The 27,275-nt window shown below is 43.8% G+C and overlaps 1 protein-coding gene across 8 annotated transcripts in view; it reads right to left on the reverse strand.

Annotated features, from left to right (window-relative positions):
- Window positions 1-27,275, reverse strand: part of KCNT2 (potassium sodium-activated channel subfamily T member 2) — a 244,870-nt gene that overhangs the window by 149,648 nt on the left and 67,947 nt on the right. For 7 of the 8 annotated variants that reach the window (XM_082225441.1, XM_082225439.1, XM_082225436.1 and 4 more), the window contains exon 2: window positions 8,404-8,483. In XM_082225441.1, the coding sequence (XP_082081567.1) occupies window positions 8,404-8,483 (80 nt within the window). Of the gene's footprint in view, window positions 1-8,403; window positions 8,484-13,546; window positions 13,653-27,275 lie in introns of those variants that run through there. The other variant, XM_082225440.1, reaches the window with a different exon arrangement.

A 27,275-nucleotide genomic window follows, 5' to 3' on the forward strand; every position in this document is an offset into this window, starting at 1 on the left:
ACCACCTGGCTTCAGCCTTCTTAAGCAGAACTTCCAGCTGCAGTCAGATGCTGGTAACAACACTTGCAATTCGTGGCTCTACGTTGCTGCTTCTTGCTCATCTGGACCCTTGACCCCATGAACATTGAATTCTCTGACCCCTGGATCATCTGACCACATGGAATTGCTGTTTGCCTGATGCTAGGACTGGACCTGACTTTGGACGCTGGCTCTGCTTCCAGGCAAGTACACCTCAGAGACTCTTCTGGTTGGCTGGTCTCCCACTCCACTGAGCTCTGCATGTTGACGCTCAGCAATGAGACTACGACAGTACAGTGGTACCTTGGTTGTCAAACTTAATCCATTCTGGGAGTCTGTTCAACTCCCGGAACCATTCAAAGACCAAGGTGCGGCTTCCAATTGGCTGCAGGAGCCTCCCGCACACAATCGGAAGCTGCAGAAGCCATGTCAGAAGTCCAGCTTCCAAAAAACGTTTGCAAACCGGAACACTTACTTCCAGGTTCTCGGCATTCGGGAATCAAGCTGTTTGACAACCAAGGTACCACTGTACCACCCTTAGGAAGAGGTCAGTTCCCCGCAATGACAGGAGTTGGGTCTTTAGTGTGGCCTTTGGCATTCTAATGTCTTTTTGGCGTCCGTTGAAGGCTTGAAGAATGAAGAGGCCTTTGGAATTGGTGCCCACTGGAACAACTCCTGGGAACGGGTGACTAGCTGCTTCTGTTCTTAAAGGTTAGAGATTTGAAAGGGACCACAATAAGACAGAGCAAAGACACCAGTGTTTGTGGTGGTGAGTAAGAAGTGCACAGAAAGGGAAGGAAGCCCCTGCTGAGATATATCAAATCCTGTCTCTGACAGGCAGGCCAGTGCCTCTACCAATTTCTTCTGCCTATTATCCTCCCAATTCATCTCCCCCTTGACATTCTTCAACAAATGCTTCCTACTCTGTTAATATTGCCATCTGCTGAAGACAGCTGATGAATTCTAATGACACTGTGAATTTTTAGTAATCTTTGCGGTTGACACCTTTCTGTGGTGTTTTTAAAATGTTTCAGAATAAACATTTAAGGTCCCCAAAACTATCTATTTTCTCCCTATGAGGCTGTATCAGTCACAACCATAAATTCCCATTAATGGGGTGAAGTGGCTATGTGGAGAAAACAACAGCAATACTCATAATAATAATAATAATAATAATAATAATAATAATAATACATTTTATTTATATCCCGCCCTTCCCAGCTGAAGCCGGGTTCAGGGCGGCTAACAACAATCAAATAATCCAACATTCTAAAAACATTTCATTATAAAAATTAATTAAAATCAAATTAATGGCAACCATTAAGCAAAATTCTGTGCAGATTGCCAGAGGAGGGAGTCAGGCTGCGCCCTGACCAAAGGCCTGGTGGAACAGCTCTGTCTTGCAGGCCCTGCGGAAAGATGTCAAGTCCCGCAGGGCCCTAGTCTCTTGTGACAGAGCGTTCCACCAGGTTGGAGCCACAGCCGAGAAGGCCCTGGCTCTGGTTGAGGCCAGCCTAACCTCTCTGTGGCCTGGGACCAACATAGACTAGGTAATGCATGTATGTTAAGGCTGAGGGCTACTCAGTCCTTTTCTTCTAGGAGAAGGGTGTCTGTACTCACCATTAAGTTGTTATAGAGTAAGTGACACACCTTTAATCAGTGCTTTTCTTCTAGGAAAAAAAGGTGCCAATACCACATACTCTTGAGTATCCCCAGGGGGGAAAGGACTGAGGGTACTCATGAGGATTCTGACTCTAGCTATCAATACAGAAAATGGAAGCAGAGCATTCTTTCAAAAGAGCTGCAGGCTCCTTTCTAAGGCCACCTCAAATTTTCACTGCCATGCCCCAGCACCTTTTCATTTCTGCTCAGACTGATTCTATACTGTTTATATTCTGCCTGTTTATATTCTGCCTTTCCTCTAATACGTTCATGGTGGCTTACACTGAGGAGAGACTGGGAAGAGGAAGAACAAACAATTCTGTGAAGTAGGTTAGGCTGAGAAAGAACAATCTTCCCAAGGTCTCCTGGTGAGATTGTGGTTGCATGGGAAACTCAACCTAGGTTTTTGCCAAGCTTAGTCTAACTCTTTAAGGAATGCCTCCCTATCAGTATAATTTCCTGCCTGCCTCTTGCAGCTAGAACATACCTGGATCTGGCCAATGCTAGTAGGGAAGCAGAAGGGGACAGCAGAAGAGGAAGAAGAAAATGAAGAAGAAGAAGAAGAAGAAGAAGAAGAAGAAGAAGAAGAAGAAGAAGAGGAGGAGGAGGAGTTGTTGTTGTTGTTGTTTGGATTTGATACCCGAAGGAGTCTCAAAGCAGCTAACATTCTCCTTCCCCTTCCTTTCCCACAACAAACATTCTGTGAGGTGAGTGAGGCTGAGAGACTTCAAAGAAGTGTGACTGGCCCAAGGTCACCCAGCAGCTGCATGTGGAGGAGCAGGGAAGCGAACCCGGTTCACCAGATTACGAGTCCACTGCTCTTAACCACTACACCACACTGGCTCTCACTGGAACCAAAGAGGGGGTAATTTGGGCAGGGATGGAGAAGCAGTGGCTCTCAAGGTCCTATCAGCCTTAGCCAACACTGGCCAATCACTATGGGAGTTGCAGTCCAACAACATATGGAAGGTCACTTGTTGCCATCCCTGACCTAGAGCATCATCTCAATCTTCCAAGAGTCTTAAGCATCAAGCAGCCTGTGCCAGGGCAATGGGGGCACAGCTAGGGAATGGTCTGCCTGAGAGGTGAGCAGATTCCCTACCATTGAATCCAGTTACAGATAGGTAGCCGTGTTGGTCTGCCATAGTCAAAATAAAATATTCCTTCCAGTAGCACCTTAAAGACCAACTAAGTTAGTTCTTGGTATGAGCTTTCGTGTGCATGCACACTTCTTCAGATACCATTGAATGTTAACTGTAATTCAGTTTTTAAGGATCATGGGCTTTCCCCAGACCTTTTCATTATTCTCCTTCAATCCCAGTTCTGATGTTTACCAGAGCTGAACATCCTGCTCCCATGGTATAAAAGTGATCAGACCCATCCTGTCTATTTTGCTTGGAATGTAGAATATGTGGGGAGAGGACTCCACCCTGATGCCCATATGCGTGCAGAAATTGCAATCACAAATCTCCCTCCCCACCTTAAAAAAATAAAAAAGGATGGATGGAGGGACACTTGATTCAGTCTTCTAGAAAATCATGTTAGTCTCCTGTATCACATTGATTCTGCCATCTATGACTCCCAAAAACATCTCAGCTGGATCTATGAAATGGCCAGGGGTCCTGGACTTTTGCCTTCCATGGCAGGAAGGCAAATGGCAACTATGATGTGAGATTCAAGGTCTGTGCATCCCTCCTCCAGCAACTGGCACAGGAATTCTAAGGGGAAGACAATCCTTTTTTCTCTTACTTTGGCTTCCAACTTTGCAGACTCACAAACCCACATAGTCCTGCTCCGTCATTTTCCTTGCGTCCATTTGTCCAAAGTCCCAGAAATACCTTGTTGCTGTTGGCCAAGGTTTGCCTCCATTTCTTGGAGAAGACCAAGCAATATTGTAGCTCAATTCAAGATTGCAAAGTGGTAGATCTGACTGAGTTCAATGAGTCTTTCTCCCTAGGAAGAACTGCGGCCTTAAAAAAAATACAGTGGTGCCCCGCAAGACGAATGCCTCGCAAGACGGAAAACTCGCTAGACGAAAGAGTTTTCCGTTTTGGAGGTGCTTCGCAAAACGAATCTCCTATGGGCTTGCTTCGCAAGATGACAATGTCTTGCGAGTTCCTGCTGGTTTTTTTTCCTCCCCCCTTTTTCTAAGCCGCTAAGCCGCTTATCAGCTGATCTGATCAGCAGATAAGCCGCTAAAAGCCGCTAATAGCGCTAAGCCGCTTATCAGCTGATCCGATCAGCAGATAAGCCGCTAAAAGCCTCTAAAAGCCGCTAATAGCGCTAAGCCGCTTATCAGCTGATCCGATCAGCAGATAAGCCGCTAAAAGCCGCTAATAGCGCTAATCCGCTAATCCTTCAATGGGCTTGCTTCGCAAGACGAAAAAAACCGCTAGACGAAGAGAATCACAGAACGGATTTTTTTCGTCTGGCGAGGCACCACTGTAAAAACATTGGACGACTCAAATAAAAAGATTGCAGATCTTTTACTATTCTGGATTACTAACAAACATAATTAAGAGAAGCTTTGTATTTCCTCTGGGGGACAGGGAGCTGAAGACTCAGAGAGCCTGATGGTTTTAATGGTAATTGAATTGAATTTTACAGGTGGTGTGAAATTTCATTTAATGCACAGACACAAAGATGCACACCTGCACCTCTTGCTGGGGGTGGGGGGGGGAAGACACCCAACAGGGTGGGGAGGAGACAAGCAACCTTTGCTGAAAACGAACCTTGGTTTTCTAACTACGTATTGCTCGTAATAAGATACACTGGCAGTCAAGCAGAAAATTCAAATCAAGGATAAAAAAAATAACTTTCATTCAGCTCCGAGGCATAGCAAGTTTAATTACAATGTCTAGGATCGATTTTGTCAGAGGATTCTATGCGAGCCTTTGAATTTTACAGGATTACCTGTCTAATGAAACAGTTGATGCTACAGCACAATTATCACTTGGCTCAATATCTTTCTTACTTGCTTTTGGCCCAGGCACATAATTCACCCACCATGGGAAGGTTACTTTAAGTGGCCATTTGTGACGTTTGTACACATTTGTTCAGTGTTTAGGTTGAATGACTTTTTCCAAAAATCACAGGATGTCCAAGTTCTATAGTGGTGTGGATAATGTTCCCTGATCAGCACAGTAAACGGATACATCCCTGATGGATGAAAGTCATGAATGATTTGCAGTGGCCTCCATGCTGTGTCCATATCTTACAAAATCCCCTTTAGCCCCTCTGTACAGAGGAGTGAGGAACCTTTTCCAGCTAGCGGGCTGGATCCTGACCTCCCGCAACCCCGCAGGCCATTTTGACTACTGATGCCATTACGATGTCAGGTGACAGCTTCAAAGGAACTGGCTGTCAGTGCCAATCGCCTTGTCGGCACTGACAGCAAACCCTAGTGATGGATTCAAACAGCACTTGCAAATGGAAATTTTCCTTCTGCAAACTGGCAAAAGCTGGGGGAAAAGTATGTGCGCAGGTGCAGAATTAGAGATTCTATTAAGTTATCTTTTCAAGCTCCAGTCACTACCCCTTCATCAAAAATAACCTTTGCATAATTACCTGTCTCAATTTGCCTTTGTTTATGGGAGCATTCACACCTAAGCATTTTCAATTGAAGCTTAATGAAAATTTGGCTCTGAAAGTAGTATAAAAATCAGAACAAAGCATAGGAGATGCAGAGCAGATGCAGAAAGGGAGGGCTATTACACCGGCGAAGGTTTTTGTTGTTTTGCTATTGTGTAAGTAATGAAAATCTTGACTCCCTAAATACATAAATAAATGGGGAAAGGCTATATACTCTGCATAATATTTGAACAATTGGCTCTGGCAAAATCTGTATGGGGTGACTGAGTAGAAAGTCTGGGTTGCAACTATAAAAGAAATTAAATTGTTAAGACATTAATGTGAGAGGCAGAACTAAGAACTGAAGAAGCATTGACAGTAAGTCCAGTGCATGATTCAAAGACACACGAGGCAGCAACCTTGCTGAAAACTAGTGTGATCTGAGGCTCAGTCAAGAGACCGTGTGAGAAGACAGCATACATGTCATGGACTAGCTGACTGCAGAGGAGTGGTGGGAGATACCAGCTGGGGAACCCCACTGGGAAGGAGGCTCAGAGACAGGGGACTGATGGTGGGATGACAATGAATGGTCGGAGGGAGAAGAGGGAACAGACTGGGAGGAGGAGGTGATGGAAGCTGAAGACGTAACAAGGTTCAGTGAGCAGGAAGAGGCAGTCCAGACTCAGAGGCAGGGGAGGAGGGGGGCCAGGAGACAGAGATGAGGCAGGCAGCTGGAGAATCTAGGGAGTTTCCTCCTGCTGCTATGAACAGCTCTCCACCCCGCTGATCTCCCAGAACATGCAGAGAAATGAAGATGGCAAACAATGAGAGACAAGATGATGGAGCCTTAGGCTCTGGGGAAGGAACCAGGGGAGCAGCTTTAGAGAGTGGTGGGAAGGCAGACCACTAGGACTGAGCTGCTTTGTTTTTTGAATATAGAGTTAGCTTCACTGACATTGGATTCTTTGTTGTTTTATTGCTGACCTACGCCTGACTCCAGCTCCTGACAATGCACTGCCTTGAAATGTCTGGAAGAAGTGAGGCCTCTAAAATCCCAGCCCAATATATCCCAGTCTGATCACTGAGATCATCCAGAGGACCATTGTTGGTGGTCCACCATGTTACAGATGCCTGACTAGCCTCAACTAGAATGTAGACATTTAACGTCGCTGGCCCCATGCTATGGAACACTCCTCTCTTCTTCTTCTTTGGTGATCATTCATAGCCAAGTAGCATTGTCTTCCATAAACATGGTTTAAACAGTGGGTCCATAAGTGACTGTGGAGGCCAATTCTGGATCCACACATCCTTCCACAGTGGGGACATAAGTTTCTGGGCGGGATTTGATCATGGTGAGGGTTTGCCAAGTGTCTTCCTCTTAGCACATTTTCCCTTTCACCCTGAGTTCGAGTGTCTTCAAAGCCCATGACGCCTTTGGTAAAGGCTGTTCTCCAATTGGAGCACTCGCAGGCCAGTGTTTCCCAGTAGTTGGTGTTTATACTACATTTTTAAAAGATTTTTTAAAGATGTGCCTTGAGAGAGTCTTTAAACGTCTTTTGTTGACCATTTTGCTTACCATTTTTGAGTTTGGAACAGAGTGGTTGCTTTGGAAGACGATAATCAAGAATCCACACAACATGACCAGTCCAACAAAGTTGATGTTGAAGAATCATGGCTTCAACACTGGTGATCTTTGCTTGTTCCAGTACACAATGCTCAGGAATGCAAGTTAAAAAGGATATATATGCTTGGGACTCCAGAAGTCCAATGCTAGGTAGGGTAATTGGGGCATTGGTCTGACTTGGACTCTCTCATATTCAACTTGCTGTAGAAATATCCACCAGAATATCTGGCTGGATTCCTATACTTCTTGGCAGCCATGAAAGGAAGCTGCCTACTTCAGCTATCTTAAAGTTGGCACAGTTTGTAGGCTGCACTTCCAGAAATGTTCCATTGGCCAAGATATAGTGAGAGACCTGCTACCCCCCCAAAAAAAGACCCCCAAAACAGTGCATTTTAGATAAATTGAGTCTTTGAAGAGGGGAAAAAAAGCAAGGTTTTCTTCTTATTGTGGCATTGTGCCTAGATCTGTTTGTCTTTAGCACCTGGATTTTTATAGAGCATCATGGTTATACAGTGGTACCTTGGGTTACGAACGCTTCAACTTTTTCAGGTTACGAACGATTGTAAGCTGGAAGTAAGTTGTCCAAGCTCTCAGAGGCCTCGCTGCTGCCTGGAGGCAAACCCGGACATCGGCAGGGCCTACGGAGCTCTCGGAGGCCTCCGGGAATGCCGGGAACCAAGCCCCGACATTTGCGGTGCCTAGAGCGGCTCTGCGACTGGGCTCAAGCCGCAGGAGCTCTCTGAGGCCTCCACGAATGCAGGGAGCCAAGCCGACTGTGATTGAGGAAGAGGACCCTGAGCCCCCTCCAAACAGTGAGTTTGGAAATAAATTTTAAATTTTTTCATCTAAAATACTGTCTTGTTTATTTTATAGTACAGTACATTGATTATTGCCTTCATTTTATGGATCAATGGTCTCATGAAACAGTAAGATTCGTGTTAAATTGCTGTTTTAGGGGGTGCTTTTTCATCGTCTGGAACGGATCAATCCACTTTCCATTACTTTCAATGGGAAAGTCCGCTTCAGGTTAAGAACACTTCAGGTTAAGTACAGACCTCTGGAACCAATTAAGTACTTAACCTGAGGTAGCACTGTATATTAAAAGAGCATGGGATGAGGAAGGTTTGCAGCATTAAGACATTGTTGAGGCTGTGCAAATATTAAATTGATTAAATACATAAGCAACAAACAACTAACAAGCAGAATGTGAATTTGGGAACACGGGGTGGCAATCAATTAATATTTATTCAAAATAGACCCATCAAAAGTAATGAACATGACTATATTCCCCTAGTGATGTAACACATAACCACTTCTTATCATCAGCAAGCATTATTGTTTAGAGCAGGGTTTCCCAAATGCTGGTTTCCAGCTGTTCTTGGAGTACAGTTCCCATCATCCCTCGTCCTGCTAGCTAGGGATGATGGGAGTTGTAGTCCAACAACAGACGGCAACTCAAGTTTAGGAAACCCGGGTTTAGAGGAAGCACTATTAGACCCACACATAGTAAGAGAGAGAGAAATGCTTACTTGATCTTTGGTTTTTGATGAAAAATAACTTTAGCCTCTCTTTAAATGTGTTTTCATTCATGTAGAATTCAACTTGTACTCTAAAAAGAAAAGAAAAACTTTAGATAGGGGGCTGATCCTAGCATGTTAAATACAAAGACACGACAGTTACATACATGGCCTTTCGGCGTTTGCCCAGCATAAAAACCACAAGCACAAACTTACTTTGTAAAATTCAGAAGCATCTTCGAACATTATATTTCCAGGGAGTTACTATGGCCAGAAATTCAACTGCATTGCTTTGCATCTCTTCTCACCCCTTGGCCCCTGGGACACCATCTAGTTACAGCAATGAATCCAGAGTTTTTGCAACTGGTTGTTCTGATTACTTTAAACCAACAACTAATGGGTGGCCACAGAGTTTCAAAAAGGCACATTCATGCTTCTCGGTGACTGGAAACTTATCTTACAACACCTCTCTATTTCACAGGAGAGCAAGTAGCAAAATAAATTTGGCCAGAGAACCAAGAGTTTTGAATGTCAAATTTAGGTTGACTGCTGGGTGATGCTGTAATCCAGGGGTTAGAAAACTTTTTCAGCAGGGGGCCAGTCCACTGTCCCTCGACCTTGTTGGGGGCCGGACTATATTTTGAAGGGGGAAAAAATGAACGAATTCCTATGCCCCACAAATAACCTAGAGATGCATTTTAAATAAATGGATACATTCTACTCATGTAAAAACACCAGGCAGGCCCCACAAATAACCCAGAGGTGCATTTTAAATAAAAGGATACATTCTACTCATGTAAAAACACCAGTGGCGTAGCGTGGGTTGTCAGCACCCGGGGCAAGGCAAGTAATTTGCACCTCCTAACCCATGGATTTGCGCCCCCTAACCCTAACCCCCAGATGTTGCGCCCTGTGCGGCCAGCCCCCCTGCACCCCCCACGCTACGCCACTGAAAAACACTCTGATTCTCGGACCATCCGAGAAATTGGGCCATATCCGGCCCCCAGGCCTTAGTTTGTCTACCCAAGCTGTAATCTGACTTTAAAGTGGTGTAAGCATAGCAGTTGTACTCTTACAGAGTCCTCGCCCCACCCCCGTCCCACCCCCATTCTGCTTATATAAAGTTAAAGGTGAAGGGACCCCTGACTGTTAGGTCTAGTCGCGGATGACTCTGGGGTTGCAGCGCTCATCTCACTTTACTGGCCGAGGGAGCTGGCATACAGCTTCCGGGTCATGTGGCCAGCATGACTAAGCCACTTCTGGCGAACCAGAGCAGTGCACAGAAATGCCGTTTACCTTCCCACTGGAGCGGTACCTATTTATCTACTTGCACTTTTTGGCATGCTTTCAAACTGCTAGGTTGGTAGGAGCAGGGATCAAACAACAGGAGCTCACCCTGTTGTGAGGATTCGAACCGCCAACCTTCTGATCGGCAAGCCCTAGGCTCTATGGTTTAACCCACAATGCCACCCAAGTCCCTGTAAACATATACCTGTAAATAAATCAGACATCACAAGTGAGCATAAGTTTCCAGCTTCCCCTCATCGAAAAAAAGGAGGGAAGTCCTTCTATTACTACCCTGGACTTTTCATGGATTGGGAAAGTGGAAAGTGTTTATGGTTATAGCCCCCTTCACATGCCAAATGCATGAGGAGAGTCCACACTATGGCCTTCAAAGAAAGGGTGGTATATAAATTTAATAAATAATAAACAAATAAATTAATGGGGGTCAGGCCACTCCTACCCCCCAATGCTCCCACCCCCAGGTTCCACCTCTCAACCTTGACATCCACTCCTTAGGCATGGGCATCTACCATGGGGAAGTCTTCCATAGGATTTGGGAGACCACATAGTCAAGGTTTCAGTCTACACAGAGATCTATGCACAGAGGTTTCCTGCAGCCCCAGTATGCAAGGAGGAGAAAGAAACGCACACAGCGGAAATGGAAATGACATTAACTCTGGGCTAGGGAAGAGGATTTTAGACTGGGGTCTGTGAGTTCCATTTGGAAAGGTTGCAGCACAGTCAAAGATGTCTGTACTCAGCCCCACACTTCCTTTCCTTAATGTGATGATGGAGGGCTAAGACACAGCAGCACAGAAGCAAAGATGTGTGTCTTTTGCTGTGCACGAGTCAGCCAGCTCCAGGGTTTCCGTGCGCTCTGGCTTCCGTCACAGTGTCCTGTTGCTCCAGAAGTGTTTGAGTCCTGCTGGCCACATGACCCAGAAAACTGTCTGTGGACAAACGCCGGCTCGCTTGGCCTAAAAGCGAGATGACAGTCACAACCTTATAGTCATGTTTGACTGGACTTCACCTTCCAGGAGTCCTTTACCTTTACCTTACCTAGTTGCAACTGGACCAACACCAGTAACAAAATGTGCCTGGCGCCTGGGGAATTTTGAACACTGCTTTCAACACATGGGGTTGCATTGAAAGCTCCAAGGAGACTCGCTGAAATTAATGAACCAAAGTAACCGAAGTCTATTAATTTCAGTGAGTCTGCTCTGTGTAAAACATAGCTGGATGAAATCCATGGGCCCCTTTCACACCTATAATGTGTGAAGGTGATTTATGTTTCTAATGTTAGAACTGTTGCTACACTTTCATAGAAATGTTGGACACATTAGCAGGGCAGCTGGCATTCTTATAAGCCTCAAAGGTGCCCAGCGTTCCCTACGTACCACATTTTCCCGTGTATTAGACGATGTTTCTTTATTATAAAAAAATGTTATAAATTGGGGGTCGTCTTATACACAGATAGTGCAGAGTGGGGATGGGCGATTGGTGTCAGCCGTGAGCAGGAGATTGTCAGTGGTGATTGGGCGGGTGATTGGTAGCTGCGGCAAGGCCTGCTGGCAATTGGCTACTGCTGTAACTGGGTAGGCAATTGGTGGATGCTGGCAGTGAGTGGGCAGACAATTGTTAGGTTCGGTGAGGCATGTGGTTGTTTAATTGTTTATCAGCAGTCAGGTGGGTGAACGATTGGCGGCAATTCCCCCCCCAAAAAAGCTCAACAACTCTGACCTCTGACCAATCTCCCCCCCCCCCATTTCCTTAATTTGGGTCCCCCAAAATAGGGGTTGTCTTATACACCAGAGGGAGGGGGTGTTATGCACAGAAAAATGTGGCAATAAGTCAAGGCCTGGCTATGTATTTAGGTTCACACAGAATTTAACAGAGACAATGCTAATTTGAAAGTTTATCCAAGGATCAGTTTTCCCCAGAACAAATCTAATGGTTTTCCCAAGGCTTGGCAGTGGAAAAGTTTCTATAACCAAGGGTCTCCTCCTGGAAATATTACCCTGTAAAGAAACCAGTTGTATAAACTCAGCCGTAGCATGACTAATATAGTGGCACTTTTAATCCTCACATTGTTTGATGTCATGCCGCATTCAAAACCACAGATTCTACTTTTCACAGGAAATTTTAAGTAGGTGAATAAAGGCATTCAAGTTCACAAGCCTTGGTAATTTAACTTAAAAAGGAAGCAAGTATTCCCACTTTATTCAGGTGGTTTTGAGCTGCATACCTATATTTTCAGGAGGAAAATTACAGCACTCATGTGACATAAAAGAATAGCAGGTTAACAGTGCGAGGTGATGGCATGCTAATGAGGAGAGTGAGTGGGGGAGCTAATCACTTTCCTATAAAGCACCCATTATGAGTGGCTCTGATAACCTAATAGTGCCCTATTCCTGCTTCTCATTCCTTAGCAACCACAGCTGCCAAGCAGATTGGCATTCCTGTGCGATAGTTTCCATGACAAACAAGGATGGCAAAAAGCAAGCAATTGATTATTTGAATGCCTCAACACCCTTTCATACTTCAATGACAACTTGTCGGGTCCTCCAGGCAAAGTCTGTGCCCTCCCTCCTTCCTTGTCACAAGACTAGAACAAAATACCCACAGCAGGAAGTATAAAAGGAAGGTGGCTGACAAGCAGGTAGACAGTCTGGAGGTGCATAGTTTAGACTATGAAAAGCAACGATAGAGTTCTGCAGCCATGTCATTCCTTCCTGTAATCTCCAGGTAAGATGTGAAGCCTGGGACTATGCAGAAAAACCCCACATTGTGTCTACACCCCATACACCCCAGCTTTCAAATAACTGATACTCGAGTGGAGAGCTGCAAGTGTGGGTCTCTCCTATTATGTGGTTTGGAGTGATGCAAGTTATTGTGGTGAGGCAGGAAGCATCAACACTCATGAGGCTCCAATATCATACAGGTGATGTAAGAACTCAGTTCCTGAAAGGCAAGTTAGATATACTAAAGGAACCCAGCAGACCTTGGCTACATAGCGGGTGGTGTTGTGGTCTAAACCACTGAGCCTCTTGGGCTTGCCAATTGGAAGGTCGGCGATTTAATCCCTGCAACAGGGTGAGCTCCCGTTGCTCTGTTCCAGCTCCTGCCAACCTAGCAGTTCAAAAGCACACCAGTGCAACTAGATAAATAGGTACTGCTGTGGCGGGAAGGTAAATGGCATTTCCGTGTGCTCTGGATTCCATCACTGTGTTCCGTTGTTCCAGAAGCAGTTTAGTCCTGCTGGCCACATGACCCGGAAAGCTGTCTGTGGACAGACACTGGCTCCCTCAGCCTGAAAGCGAGATGAACGCCGCAACCCCACAGTCACCTTTGACTGGACTTGACCATCCAGGGGTCCTTTACCTTTTTTACCTTTTATATAGCATTCAATGAAAAGAGAAGGACTCTCAGAAGCTGGCTGAAACAAATGTTCAATCCTTGCCTGACATCTACTTAGGTTTAAATGTAATTCCAGCTCTACACGTAAGTTACGTAAGGGTCAGAGCTCATGTTTTTGCTTTGACTGTATAAATTTGGATCTCAATCCCCAGTTGAAAGGAGCTCAAGCAACAGGGCTAAACAAAAGCCTTGTTTGCCTACCCTCTCCCCTGCGATTCCAGTCACAATGAAGATTTTTAAATCACAGAAGGAGCCTATGTAAGTACTGCACACAATGTTGTGGAGGGTGGGACGATTTTTTTAAAAAAACCAATCCTCCTGTCAGACTGGGAATATCCCCAGTTTAGGGTATTCCACCATGCTTCATCAGAGTTTTCTTTCAGCAAAACAAGCGGCTCACGTATATTCCAAAGAAAGCTATAATAATAAAGAAAATGGTAACACCGTAGCATACCGTCTGAGAGAAACTAAAACAACATTGTGAGGCAAGAAGGACAGTTGGTCTCTCTAACTGAACTGAACTGAACACTCGAAGGGAGGGGCTGATTCTGGAGCAGAACGCAGAAGCCCCACCCAGATGACAGACATTCTAATTCCCCCACCCAGATGACAGACATTCTACTATTCAAATTAGACCCCAGTGTTTTTCTTTCACACAACTCCATGCAACAGAAGTTCAACCTGGAGGACTTTGGGGACAGGGACAGAGGGGACATGACCAGTGCTTTTATTCTAGAAAAAAAGGGCAGGTACTCACCAGCACCTGGTGAGGGACGTGGGTGGCGCTGTGGGTAAAAGCCTCAGCGCCTAGGGCTTGCCGATCGAAAGGTCGGCGGTTCGAATCCCTGCGGCGGGGTGCGCTCCCGCTGCTCGGTCCCAGCGCCTGCCAACCTAGCAGTTCGAAAGCACCCCCGGGTGCAAGTAGATAAATAGGTACCGCTTACCAGCGGGAAGGTAAACGGCGTTCCGTGTGCTGCGCTGGCTCGCCAGATGCAGCTTTGTCACGCTGGCCACGTGACCCGGAAGTGTCTCCGGACAGCGCTGGCCCCCGGCCTCTTGAGTGAGATGGGCGCACAAACCCCAGAGTCTGTCAAGACTGGCCCGTTCGGGCAGGGGTACCTTTACCTTTACCTTTACTCACCAGCAAGCAGGGGGGGGCAGCACATGGTGAGGCGGGGTGAAACCTGCCACCAATGCTGGATGGTGAGGGTGGGTTAACTGTTTGAGACCCCTTGCCCATCCATCTACCTACTGGGGCACTGCCACTCAGGTAAAGAACCTGGTTTTGGGAAGGAGGCAGCAGAGTTCCAGGATCCTGTCAGAGCACCACCTTCTCTAAGCTGTGCAAACACTTCCTGGACTTAGGGAAGGAGGTGCAATGTTCTGATGGGGTCCAAGAGCCCTTCTGCCACCTTCCTCCCCTCCCCGAAGGGTGGCGATACCATGTGCCATTGTGTACCGCCAGAAAAAAGTATATATCTCCTCTCCCCACACCTCCACTCTTCATGTGCATGATTGGAATCGCATGAGGGGAAACTGAGCTATGACGATCTCTTCCCAAAACCAGCAGGAATTGCTGTCAGAATTGAGAATACTGATCTGGGTAAGCGAATGGTCTGATCCAGTATTAAGCAGCTTCATGTGTTCCCATCACTAGCATGTGCTCCCTGACAAGTTTCCCCTGAAGGAATGCAGTCCTCAACTGATTCAGTTTACGTGAGGAAGCAAATAAATAGGTTTAATCAAGAAGCAATAAATGAATGAAGAGGATGAATGGGCCAACGCCAACGATGCTTAGAAGGCACTAAACTCAACACACTCAGAAAAGTTTCAGTTGTCCTTCTGGCAAGAAAGCTGCCAGCACCTTTGCAAAGCTAAGCAGGGTCAGGTATGGTTTCGAACCAGAAGGGGGACCATGTGTTGTGATTCTTGCATTGCCGGGCATCGGACTAGATGACCCCCAGGGACCCTTTCAACTCTACAATTCTGTGCCTTCCTGATTCTATAATGGACTCCTTGTTGCACACAGGGATCTCTCAACACATTTTAACCCACCAACACAGCTTCACAAAGGAATCTTCAAAAGTTACTAGCTCTTTTTACTAGCCATAAACACATGAACTGCTCACACATTAGCAGTGTTGAAAGTCAGCAACAGCCTGAAAGGAAAGAACCGTCTTTCAAAGTACAAAATATTTCCTTGTCTGGTCACTTGGAAATTATTTTCTTTTATTTGTGCCACAGGTGCTCAAAAAGGGGGCAATTTGAATCATACACTAATGGATGTCTAATGAATATAAGGTAATATGCAGGCAGTCTGCATACAGGGAGGTAGGAATCACCCATTTGCCATGGACTGACCACTTCCTGGTGAAGTTTGGGCTCGTACCAGCTAACCTACCCTGCAGAGGTGAGGGACCACTTATGATGGCCCATCCTGGAGACGAATGGAAACGGATGGATACCTGAATGCTCTGGGTGTTCCTACAATGGATAGAGTGAGTGATTTTGCTGAGGATCCTGTCTCGCTGTGGAATGGTGGGATGATGAGGGCCATTGACACAATCCTTCTTATGATCCTTCTTTAGCATAGGGGAGCCCGGGAAGCTCCCGGGCTACTGAAGAGCTGCAGGTGATAAAACAGTCAAGAAAGGACTGGAGCAAGTGGCATAAAACTTGAAGCCAGCAGAGCACTTGCTAGGGCACATAATTGCACCTACCAAGTAGCAGCTGAGGCAGCTAGGAAGAGGTTATTTGCTGCTTCCACTGCGTGTGCACGCATGCACACACACAGAGAGGAGAATGAAATCATAACATCCAAAGCACCCAGATTTCACCCTCTGTCAGATCTATGAGGTCTAGAGCTCATCTTATAATTTTCTGTGCACTGGGTCCACGTTTATTATTTTCTGGGGAATAATTCAAGAACAAAAATCAAAGAAAGGCATTATTTGATACTTAGAACCAGTGCTTTTTTCAGGAGCTCCTCAAAGGTACATAGGACTGGCACCTCTATTTTCATCGTTAAAAAGTGCGGCACTTACTGTAACAACTTCATGGTGAGTATCGGCACCTATTTTTCTAGGAAAAAAAGCACTGTTTAGAACTACTAAGGAAATATTGCTACTCTTTGCAGCTGTGCCAAGTTCTTACAATATCCAAAACTAAGATCCTCTAAGCATGGATATTCAGAATAATTACTTTCAGGTGAAGGTACTATACTAATAGCCAAACAGCAGACTAATCCTGAATGAAGGCAACAGAACTGCAATATGTAATAACCTCCACCTCACCATACTAAGATTTCCAAAGCGATGCAGAGATTTACTAATGGATACATGGTCTGTGAACATTTCACTCATCAATCACCCTAACCTGCCATCAAAGTCTAGACTCAAAATATGTTGGCACATTAGAGCATTTCACAACCGAATAATCCTGTCAAAATCCATTTTTATTCATCTACTCATGATAGAAATGTTTGGCTTAAACGAATGCAATTTATGCATCCTACAAGGCTCGGATCCCAGGCACACTCTCTTCCCTTGTAGCCGAAATTTGCTTTGGATAAAACAGGAAATTTACACAGTGATCGATTGGAGCTCAGAAGATCCTGTGGCTCATTATTTCTAGAGGCAGCCTCATTACCGCGACAACCCATTACAATGTCTTTTTTATTTTACATACTAGGAAAGTTCAGACTTGGAGATTTACAGCACCTTGAGATGACTCACAGCATGATAATAGCAATAAGCACCTAACTTACTTTATTTGTAGTACATTTTAAAGCCAATTAAAGGAACATTAAACCATCTCTCAAAACAATGTCACATGGCACAAGGTGATGTTTTTGTGCTGGCTACAATTCAGCAATTGAAGAAAGACCTACAGTAGCATAACTAGTTTGCAACTCAAGAAACGTGAGTATTTGTGTGGTTTGAAGTTGGCACTGGGAGAGAACTGTTAACAGCTGCACAGCAGCCAGAAATTCAATGGGTGAAGCTTTTTCTAGTATGGAAATGCAGTTATGGGGAAAGCTTCACCTGTTGACAATATGCCTGCCCTATTACTTGTGTGTGGCCCTCAATTCACCTCAGGTCCTGCGCCCCACTCAGACAGGAGGGTAACGATTTGTATATAACTGAAGGTGTATGCAAATTTTGTGGAAATTTGTATCCACTTTTGCAAATGGGGAAGAGAATCCAATCCATACAGTGTACTCGACCTAGAAAACCATGTTGTTATCACTGCTCACCGCAGGTGAAAGAAACTGCAGACAGTAATACTGGAGGAAAAAGGGGTGAGAGAGGGCACAATTGCCTTCCCCAATGCACTGAAAGAGTTAAAAAGTAGGCTAGCCATTGCCCAGACTAAGATGGAGCAAAACTCAAATATGAGTACAGCAATATGAAATGGGCAATTTATGTATATAGTCCATCAATATTTTCATACACAGCAGTCTTCATTTGAATTCTTTTCCATTGCAGGGGTTGGACTTGGGTCCCTTCTGACTCTGTTGTTATTGTTTAGTCATTTAGTTGTGTCCGACTCTTTGTGACCCCATGGACCAGAGCACGCCAGGCACTCCTGTCTTCCACTGCCTCCCGCAGTTTGGTCAAACTCATGCTGGTAGCTTCGAGAACACTGTCCAACCATCTCGTCCTCTGTCGTCCCCTTCTCCTTGTGCCCTCCATCTTTCCCAACATCAGGGTCTTTTCCAGGGAGTCTTCTCTTCTCAAGATCTGGCCAAAGTATTGGAGCCTCATTTTCATGATCTGTCCTTCCAGTGAGCACTCAGGGCTGATTTCCTTAAGAATGGATAGGTTTGATCTTCTTGCAGTCCATGGGACTCTCAAGAGTCTTCTCCAGCACCATAATTCAAAAACATTAATTCTTCGGCGATCAGCCTTCTTTATGGTTCCGACTCTACAATTCTACTACTCTATGGTTTTTGTCAGCCTGAAGCGGTTTATTTAATACCTTTTAAAGTGGATTGTTGACAAGAAATAGTCAGCAGGTATTCTTTTCAATCTATGACAACAGATCTTCCTACACGCACTCATTCACACTCTGATATGGATTGACAAAAGCAATTCAGTTGAAAAGTTGTCGCTGGTGTCAACAATGACAACTGAAAACCCTAGAACTTAAAAAATATAGGTATGGCTATACAGAGACAGATTATCGGAGGGGAGGAAGGCACTAAACCCCTGCTTAAAAGAAGGTGAATGTTCACAGGTGCATGAAAAGTGAGGTGGTGAATGCCAAAACGGTGGAGGCAAAAAAGGATCTTGGAAAACCTAGAGGCTGGGAAGGACTTGTAAAAGCAAATTATGGAGCCTCAAGTGTGCGGAAGATCCTGAAGAATCAAGTGTTGAAAAGCCATTGCCTCTTAAAACATCCCAGTGGACGAGCCATAAATCTCCAACATCCCAAGGGCTCTACTGTCAATGCAAAGAGAGAGAAGAGCTGACATCAGAAATCTCCTTCCCTGCACAAGTGCAAATTAACAGGTGGAAGCAGATAAAGAGATTGGGAATATAAGAGCTAGACCAGAAAAGAGAAACAATTCAGTTCCCTTTTGGGGAACAATATTTTCTATTTCAGTTCTTCTCCTTTTCTTTCTTCTACTGTTGATGTTGTTGCTACTGATCTGCACTATTTTTCAATTAAACACTGCTTAATTGTATGTAAAACCTTCAAACGGATTACAAAATATATACAATATACAGTACATTAAAACTGCCCCCCAAAATCAAAGTTAAAAACAAGTTTCAAAAATGAGGGGGGGGGAATCAATTAAAAGTTTACATTATAAGCTGAGGTTACAGCTTAAAATACGTGTCAAGTTTATGGCTTGCCTAAAAAGAAATGTTTTTAGCTAGCACTGGAAAGGATGCAGCAAAGGCATTTGCCCGAAGTCAATTGACGTGAGTTCCATGATTGTTGCATATGCTTCCTAGAACTGTAAATAAATTAGAAAACAAATATCTGCACAGAGGAAAAAGTGTATGCTAAAAGAGCACTAGGCTAGAATAATTCTTCTTAAGGTGCTAAGTTTTTTTGGGGGGGGGGAGTACAATGAGAAGGGGAAGCTAGTCAACTATTCCATCAAAAGAGCATAAGAACATGAAAAAGCCAGCAGTAGCAAGCCAGTGACCCATCTTGTACAGCATCCGGTTCTCCCAGTGGTCAGGTGCCCATGGAAAACCCACAAACAGGATTTGAACACAAAACCACTCTCCCCTCCCGCGTTTTCCAGCAACTGGTATTCAGAAGCATTGTTGCATCCAATATGAGCACTCCCAATTGCAAACTGAAGTGTTATAGCCCAGAAATCGGTTTTGCCACCTCAGTAACAGCAACGCCAGAGGCAGGCTGTTCAATCAACTATTTGCTGAGACTGAAAGGAAGAAGAAGAAGAAGAAGAAGAAGAAGAAGAAGAAGAAGAAGAAGAATAGTAGTAGTAGTAGTAGTAGTAGTAGTAGTAGTAGTAGTAGTAGTTTGGATTTGATATCCTGCTTTATCACTACCCGAAGGAGTCTCAAAGCGGCTAACAATCTCCTTTTCCCTTCCTCCCCCACAACAAACACTCTGTGAGGTGAGTGAGGCTGAGAGACTTCAGAGAAGTGTGACTGGCCCAAGGTCACCCAGCAGCTGCATGTGGAGGAGTGGGGAAGCGAACCCAGTTCACCAGAATACGAGTCTGCCACTCTTAACCACTACACCACCACTGGCTCGTTCCCACCCAGTTTTGGGTGACAATAGTTAAAATGAACCGTTAGCTCATTCCACCCACATTCTGCCAGCTTCCTTGCAAAAAATACCATTGGGGGCCTTGTCAAAAGCTTTACTGAACTCAAGATACACTATGTCCACAGCACTCCCCGATCCACCAAACCTGTAGCTCCATCAAAAAAAAAATGAGATTTGCCTTGCATGACTTGTTTTTGAGAAAGCCATGCTGAGTCTTAGTGATCTACTACCCTTTTACTCTGTTCTGAGAAGGTAAACTAGCATTAGTAAGTTTTCTCTGGAGTTTGATGTCAATCACTAATTCAGTTCTTCTATATAGTTGTGATTTGTTTCTCTTGTAATACATACTTTGTTTCTTAGGGATGTTACACTTCCTCTGAATTGCCACTTGAAAAACAGACATACACAATGGGCCATTCACATTTCACAGTCCTCACAATATTTCCTGAAGGAATTAGCTGAGTGAATAAGCTGTTGTTATACTCAATCTGGTGTTATTCTCTTGCGAGACTTAAACACATTAAGAAATAATTGTTCACAATAATTACTTCAGTTACAGACCATACCCTGAAAATGCAATAAGAACTCCTCGCCACACCTCTGGTTCCTACATTTACATCCATCATTTTAAAGCAATTAAACAATATGATTAACACCTGCCAGGAGGCTCGCACCAATTGAGAAAGTTGCAAGTGCTAAAATATAAACCAGCATTGCGTATTAGACTCTTGAACAACACTATTCCACATGTCTGTGAGTGCCATTTGTCTGCTTTCTCTTTCTGAGCGAACAAAATGAAATAAAAATTGGAACACGAAATAGGAACTGGCAGTGGAACAGGAGTATAAGGAGACAGCAATTTCTATTCTGGGTTTGTCGCAATCAGCACTTTCCCCATTTCTGCTGCCGCTAAACAGCAAATGTGGGACCTTCTGATGCAAAAATCATGCACCCTTCTTCTTACTCAAAATTGCTTTGTTAGTGAACTATTTTGGGGTTCACATTTCCATGGTCTCATGGTAAAATGAAAATACTACATTGCACTACCTAGCTGTTGTGAGAGAATTATTCCCAGCTGGGAAGAAAATGAATCACTCCCCCCCCAAAAAAAAAACCACACAGAACAAAAGAGGACACAGCTTCCTGCAGGCTTAATTATACGTATAGATAATTCAGAAATAACTACTACAACTTAGAGATATAGCAATTTCGCTGGGGTGGGGGAGGGGAGAGACTGTGACCACGTAGCCTGAGTGTCTCCTCAGTCTGTAGCCCATATCACACTGGTCCTAAAGGATCTACATTGGCTCCCAGTACGTTTCCGAGCACAATTCAAAGCGTTGGTGCTGACCTTTAAAGTCCTAAACAGCCTTGGCCCTGTATACCTGAAAGGGCATCTCCACCTCCATTGTCCAGCCCAGAGACTGAGGTCCAGCTCCAAGGGCCTTCTTGGTAGTTCCCTCACTGTTTGTTCTGGAGAGGCAAGGCACAGCCACACAGGTGAGTCTGATTGGTAACTCACAGCACCTGGTGGCAAGAACTGGTAAGGGATATAAGTTCAGCAATTCCCTTCTGCTCTTTGCCACAGCAACACGCTTGCTGCCTTGCTGTGTTTCACTTCTTGCTTCCTGATACTTGAACCTCAGCTTCTTGATCCTTGGACCCCTGACTTCGTGCCTCCTTGCTTCCTGACCCTTGGACCCTTGGCTTCTTGACTCCCCGCTCTCTGACCCTCAGACTCTTGGCTTCCTGACTCCTGGCTTCTGGACCCCTGTTCCTGCTCCCACCCTGCCATCTTGCCCCCAGTCCTGATGTCCCCTGTCAGGACTTTGATCGCCCTTGAACCAGATTGTGACAGAATGGACAGCAGGAAGAGAAGGTGAACTCACTCAATGAGGAGGACCGCTGAGGCCACACACATTCTTCAAAAAACAACCTGGAACCAGCCCTATGTTTTAGATAAAATAGCAGAAACCACATGTAAAAATGAATCAATGCACAGAGCAACAGTTCATATGATGCCCTTGCAAAAAAAAAAGTTCTTCAGTGATCATTCTGTAACATGTTAAACTTAATTTTACTTTCTTGTTTCCCGTAAAGAAACTGCTTTAAACATATGGTCAGAGTACCTATTTCTATACAAGCATTTCATGGAGAAGATAATTATAACATGTATAGAAAACAAAAATATTTGCTACAGTAGATGCCTAGAATTTAATGAAGGTCTCAGTTCAGACCAAGTGATGAGGCTGTTTTTTGTTGTTGTTTTGATAGCTGAAAACCGAAGAAACAGATTGTCACTGTTCAGTGGTGTATGTCTGGAAAGAAAGCAAATTTACCTCATCTCACAAAATTCACCTGGGACCATCAGGGATGTTTACATACGAATGCCAACATTCATTGAAGTCTGGAGCCTACAACATACACAGTCAATTTTTTGTTTGTTTCCGTGCGACATCTACATCCCTCAGTTCTTTCTTCTGCCTTATTGATGGAGGTTTCTATAAGAGTATTTCTCTTTTCATTAAATGGCATTCAGCTTAAATGCTAGACATAGCAGCAAGTGCCTTAAAAACCCTGGCAGGCCATATAAACACTTCGGAAGAAGACACCTTGTGCTAAAGCAGAGGTTACAATTCTATTGTATCCTATAGAAAAGGCACAACGTGTTCTTGAAAGCAGAAAGTTCTCTTTCCCAATGAACTCAAATAATTTAAGTAAAGTAGGAGATGAAGAAGGGGAGGAGGAGAGGGAGAATGGACGACTATGTAATGTTCAAATTACCTCTGAAAAACACCATGGCAGATGGGATCCTAAATATACCACAACACCAGAGAGCCAAAGAAAATGGGTGTTTTCTTCCCTTTCATATTTTTTTACTAATTAAATTACAATATGATCTCTCACACAACATGGCTTAGATGTCTCTCTTTAAGATTTTTTTTTTTTCTAAAAACAGTCTTGCACTTAATTTTTAATGGCTTTTAATGGCAGGCAGGTGCTCAAATCACGTAGCAAAAATCAGAATTATAGCCTAGGTAATTACCATCAACGTAAGTGGAAGGGTCTGCCAAGAATGCAAAATTTATCACTGGAAAACAGAAACTTTTATTTTTGCGGTAATATCTAATGCACATGATATGTTAAGAGATGATCGTACAGAATGCTTCAAACTTTTCAGCTCAAGCTGCAGTTTAACTATCCCATTGTATTGCTTTATCTGTGATAAGAATGCCATTTCAGTCCTTTACTTAGTAGCAGCAGCATAAACATGAATACACAGGGCTTGCTACAAGTTAGCAGCCGCTGCTTCCCAGCCTACATTAGAAACACAACACTAGCACAATTACCTCAGTCCAGAATCGAAGCTTGGAGGTTCAAGTCCCGGAAAGGGTACAAACGTGGCTCCACAGGGAACTAGTCTGGGGGACATGATGCTTTTCTTCTGCGCTCTCCTGAAGTGAATTTGGTTTCTGTTCTTTCACTCCGAAATATGAGCTTGAAGAGGCTTTTCCCCACGTTTATTGGGATATATTTACCTCCACAGTCTTTTCACGTTTTGAGTATAGTTTTGCTTTCACCAACAGCTTGAAACTCAAGACTGCTCAATAGACTATTAAGGGGATTATTTTTTTTATGAGGCAGGAAGGCCACTGCGTTGGTTAACGTGATTATTTTGCAGAGCCCTGCACAATCATTAGTACCAAATAAGTTGTCACAGAACAACATTTTGTTCTTCCTGTGCTTCTTTGCCTTTCTTGTCCCCTATATGATTTATAAGCCAGGAGGAGTACATCGTCCTTAGGCTTATTACATTATCAAAGAGGTGAATTTATACATTTATTTAACTTTATTAAATTTATTCATCGCTTCCCACAACCAGAGGAGGCCCCAAAGGAACTCGCAGAAAGAAAAGCAAAACAATGACCAGATGTAACAATGTATCCAGTAAAACAATACAAATTTACAAATGGTTTTTGTTTAAAAATGCTTTTTTAAAAAAAGAAAGAAAGAAAAGAACCACCCCTATCCAGCACAGACAGGAACATCAAATTAGCCACTGAAAGCCAGAATATTATTGTGCACATAAGTAAGTTTTCACATGGTGGAGGGAAAAAAGGGCAATTTTGACACTAGCCTAGCACAGGAGAGCATCCCAAAATCAGGAGAAAGGGAGGGCTACCACAAAAAGGTCTATTCTCTTTAAAGGGGCTATCGGTGAAGGACGTCAAATCACAATCCCTGGATCAGAGTAAATTCTTATGGGGAAAGGCGATGCTTGAGGTATTGTCGTCCTGAGCCAGGAACAGCCTTTGTATTGCTTTGCACAGAAACAAATCAGAAACTAGTGCATTTGGCTAGAACTGGAGTTATAAATTCAGAGGGCCAGTTCCAGTAAATAATCTGATCGTGGAATCTCACACTGCCTGCCGTTTCTGAACCTTGTTCAAAACAGAGGCCAAAATACAACCCAGTATTGTAATCTGCCTTTGCAGTTACCAAAACATAGATCACAGAAACCAGGCTATCCCCATCCAATCAGGGTCACAGCTAAGGCACCAGCCCAACCTCATAAAAGGCATCCCATGTGGACAACAGGAAATCCAAGAGAAGCTCCAAGCTGTGACCTGCTCCTTGTAGAATGGGATTCCAAGAAGAAAACAGTTGCACTTCAGACAGAGGAACCAGCCACTAACAATGTCTCTGTCTTAGAGCTTCATCCAGTCTATTGTCAAGGCCAGATACTGGTTCAGCACATCCACTGCCACACTGGTTGAGATGAAAAGGAGAACTAGAGCTGTGTTGCCCTCAACGTACTCATGATGCACTTCAAAACTCTGGATGACCTCACTCAGCAGTTTCAGGTAGGTGTTAAGCAGCACAGTAGATAGGATTAAACCCTGCAAAATCAACAGTGGAGGCTTCAAAGAGCCAAACATTATTTGCAGAAGGAAACCACCACCAGTATACCCTTTCCCTGTTCTTCCTATCAAAATTGTTTTCAAAGGTATCTGTGCCCCACTGCTTTCCTCTATTCTACCAGGTTTATGTTATGCCCCCCTCCCCATATCGATGCTCTTTTAGACAAGCAAGCATCCCATCTTGGCTTGAAGTCTTTTAGCATCAGCATATAAAACAGTGTATCTTTCCAAATGCCTTTGTTATGTGTGTTTTACCCTACACTGCTTTGGCCTCTCTGAATTGCTGCCGTGAGCCTCTACATTCTCCTCCATTTTTGAACCATCAGAAACATTGGACCCTCTTGCACCTTCGTCCCTGGGGGATGATTTGCTGAGAACCAGTCGCTTCTCATCTCCTGTCCATTAGTTCAAATAATCTGCCATCTTCTTCTTTTTTTCATTTTAAGTACCTACACTTAAGACCCATCCTGGTTCAGGTGTGATCTGTTCCTTCTGTACAGACAATATTGATCCAACATGATTGGTTTCAGTGCTATTTTTCTAGAAAAATTGGAGCTGAAACTCACTAGGAATGTCTCCCTTGTTCTCTTATAATGGCAATGGCACCCACCTGAGAGGTGCCGGAACTGAGCTCCAGCTGAAAAAAAGCCCTGATTGGTTCAAGAATTAAATTAGATATTTCTAGAACCTTTGCAGGCATCATAGGACTGTGCCCTAAATAAAGTATGCATGTAGAAATAGTAGCTGCACAGTTTTAAAAAATGGCAAATGAATATATATACATATGTATGTATGTGTCTGTGTGTAACGAGGACTATGTTACAATTGACTAAATAGGCAGTGCCATTTCTGGGGATCTATTTGACAAGAAATGAAAAACAAGCTGTAGTAACAATTAAGATAAATTGTATTTTAAATGCAAGTAGTCAGATAGAAAAAATGTCTAAATTGGATCTGTAGCAGCTATGGTCGCATTGTGCCAATAAAAATTATAATCTCACCCCAGATCATTGATACTTCCAGTAAGATTAGGAAACGGAATCAACTGAGAACTTGGCAGAACTTAAATTGCTCAATTTAAACAGAACATAAAGAGATCTAAAAGCATTGTAATAACAGGCATATGACTGAAGTTTATTTTCTGGGAGAAGAGGGATCTGACTGTGCCAAATATTAAGTTATGCCATCATGCTAACAGTATCCAGTAGATATCAAAATGGAGAAGTAATCCAGAGAAAGTCGGCATCAACACTGAACAGCAACAACAAAATAGTTTTGTTGCAGACAAATTGGAAATCTGAATTTAAGGAAGGAAAGGATCTTACTATTAACATTTTGAAGTACCATATAGAGCATTGCAGCATCAAAGATGCCAGAGTCATGCAACAGTCATAGTTGGAATAAATGTTTCAGTGTCATTCAAAACACAACAGAAGGAAGAATCACAACAGAAGGAAGAAAAAGAGTACCTGAATAAATGGAAAGATGGACCTGTACATTTGCATGTGTCGTTATTGCCTTCTGTATTACTAGAAAGTAAAATTTTCAAACTTGAATTGTGTTTTATAGGAAACAGCTAGTGCTAAGACAATTTGAAGCCCATAAAGAAACAGAACACAAAACTACTGTTTTCAAATCCCATTTCCAGAAGAAGAAAGAGCCTTTGTCTATAATAAGAGAAGTGTGCTTACTTTTAAATTTTGATATTTTAGCTCTGCACCCTGGTATTATACATACTGCACTAAGTGCCACTAACAACTCAATAAAAACATTGATTATGAAGTTTCAGTCATCCAGTGGACTTTGTTAAAAGGGGCAAGGTTAAAGGGATGAAGCACTCAGGAGAATACAGTGGTGTAGCTGGGAATCTGAGGCTCTGGACTTAAGACGTCTTAATGGGTTAGGGGGCTCTTTGTGTAGTCCTTCTTTGAAAATGTAGACAGTCCTGCTGCATTTTAGGAGGCCATCCTGTTCAATCTGCTGTTCTCCTGCCCTGACACAGCTCCTGCACATATGTGTATAAAATAGTGTGAAATGATCCTAAAATATAGACCATTAGTCCGTATAGCTTAGCACTGCTTGCTTTGGATAGCATAAGTTATTGGATGCTTCACCAATTTTGCTATGGTGCCTTCTAACTGAAGGTGCCAGCAGTCTTTCCCAGTCCTGCTACCCAATATCCATTTAACTGGAGACAGCACAGGATACTCTTGACACTTCCTGCATACAAGACACAGGCTCTGGCATCAAACTACAGCCTGTCCCCATATGCCCTTATTCAGGTGATAGGACTTGTTCACTGCCAAAGTAACAGGCACAGCTTCATTTTAATCAGACTGTTTAATACAAAATCACGGGCACACATGCAGATTAACTCCAAACCACAACTATGCAAATGAAGCAAAGTCTGGAAAAGACACAATGCATATTTGAATTTAGGGGCAGCAGTAGATTCGCTGGACAGTGACTGGAGAATCTGATAACCCCTGTATCTGTTAGATCTCT

Source organism: Podarcis vaucheri (genome assembly GCF_965113315.1).
Source record: "Podarcis vaucheri genome assembly, chromosome: 6".
In the NCBI taxonomy this organism is placed as follows: domain Eukaryota; kingdom Metazoa; phylum Chordata; class Lepidosauria; order Squamata; family Lacertidae; genus Podarcis; species Podarcis vaucheri.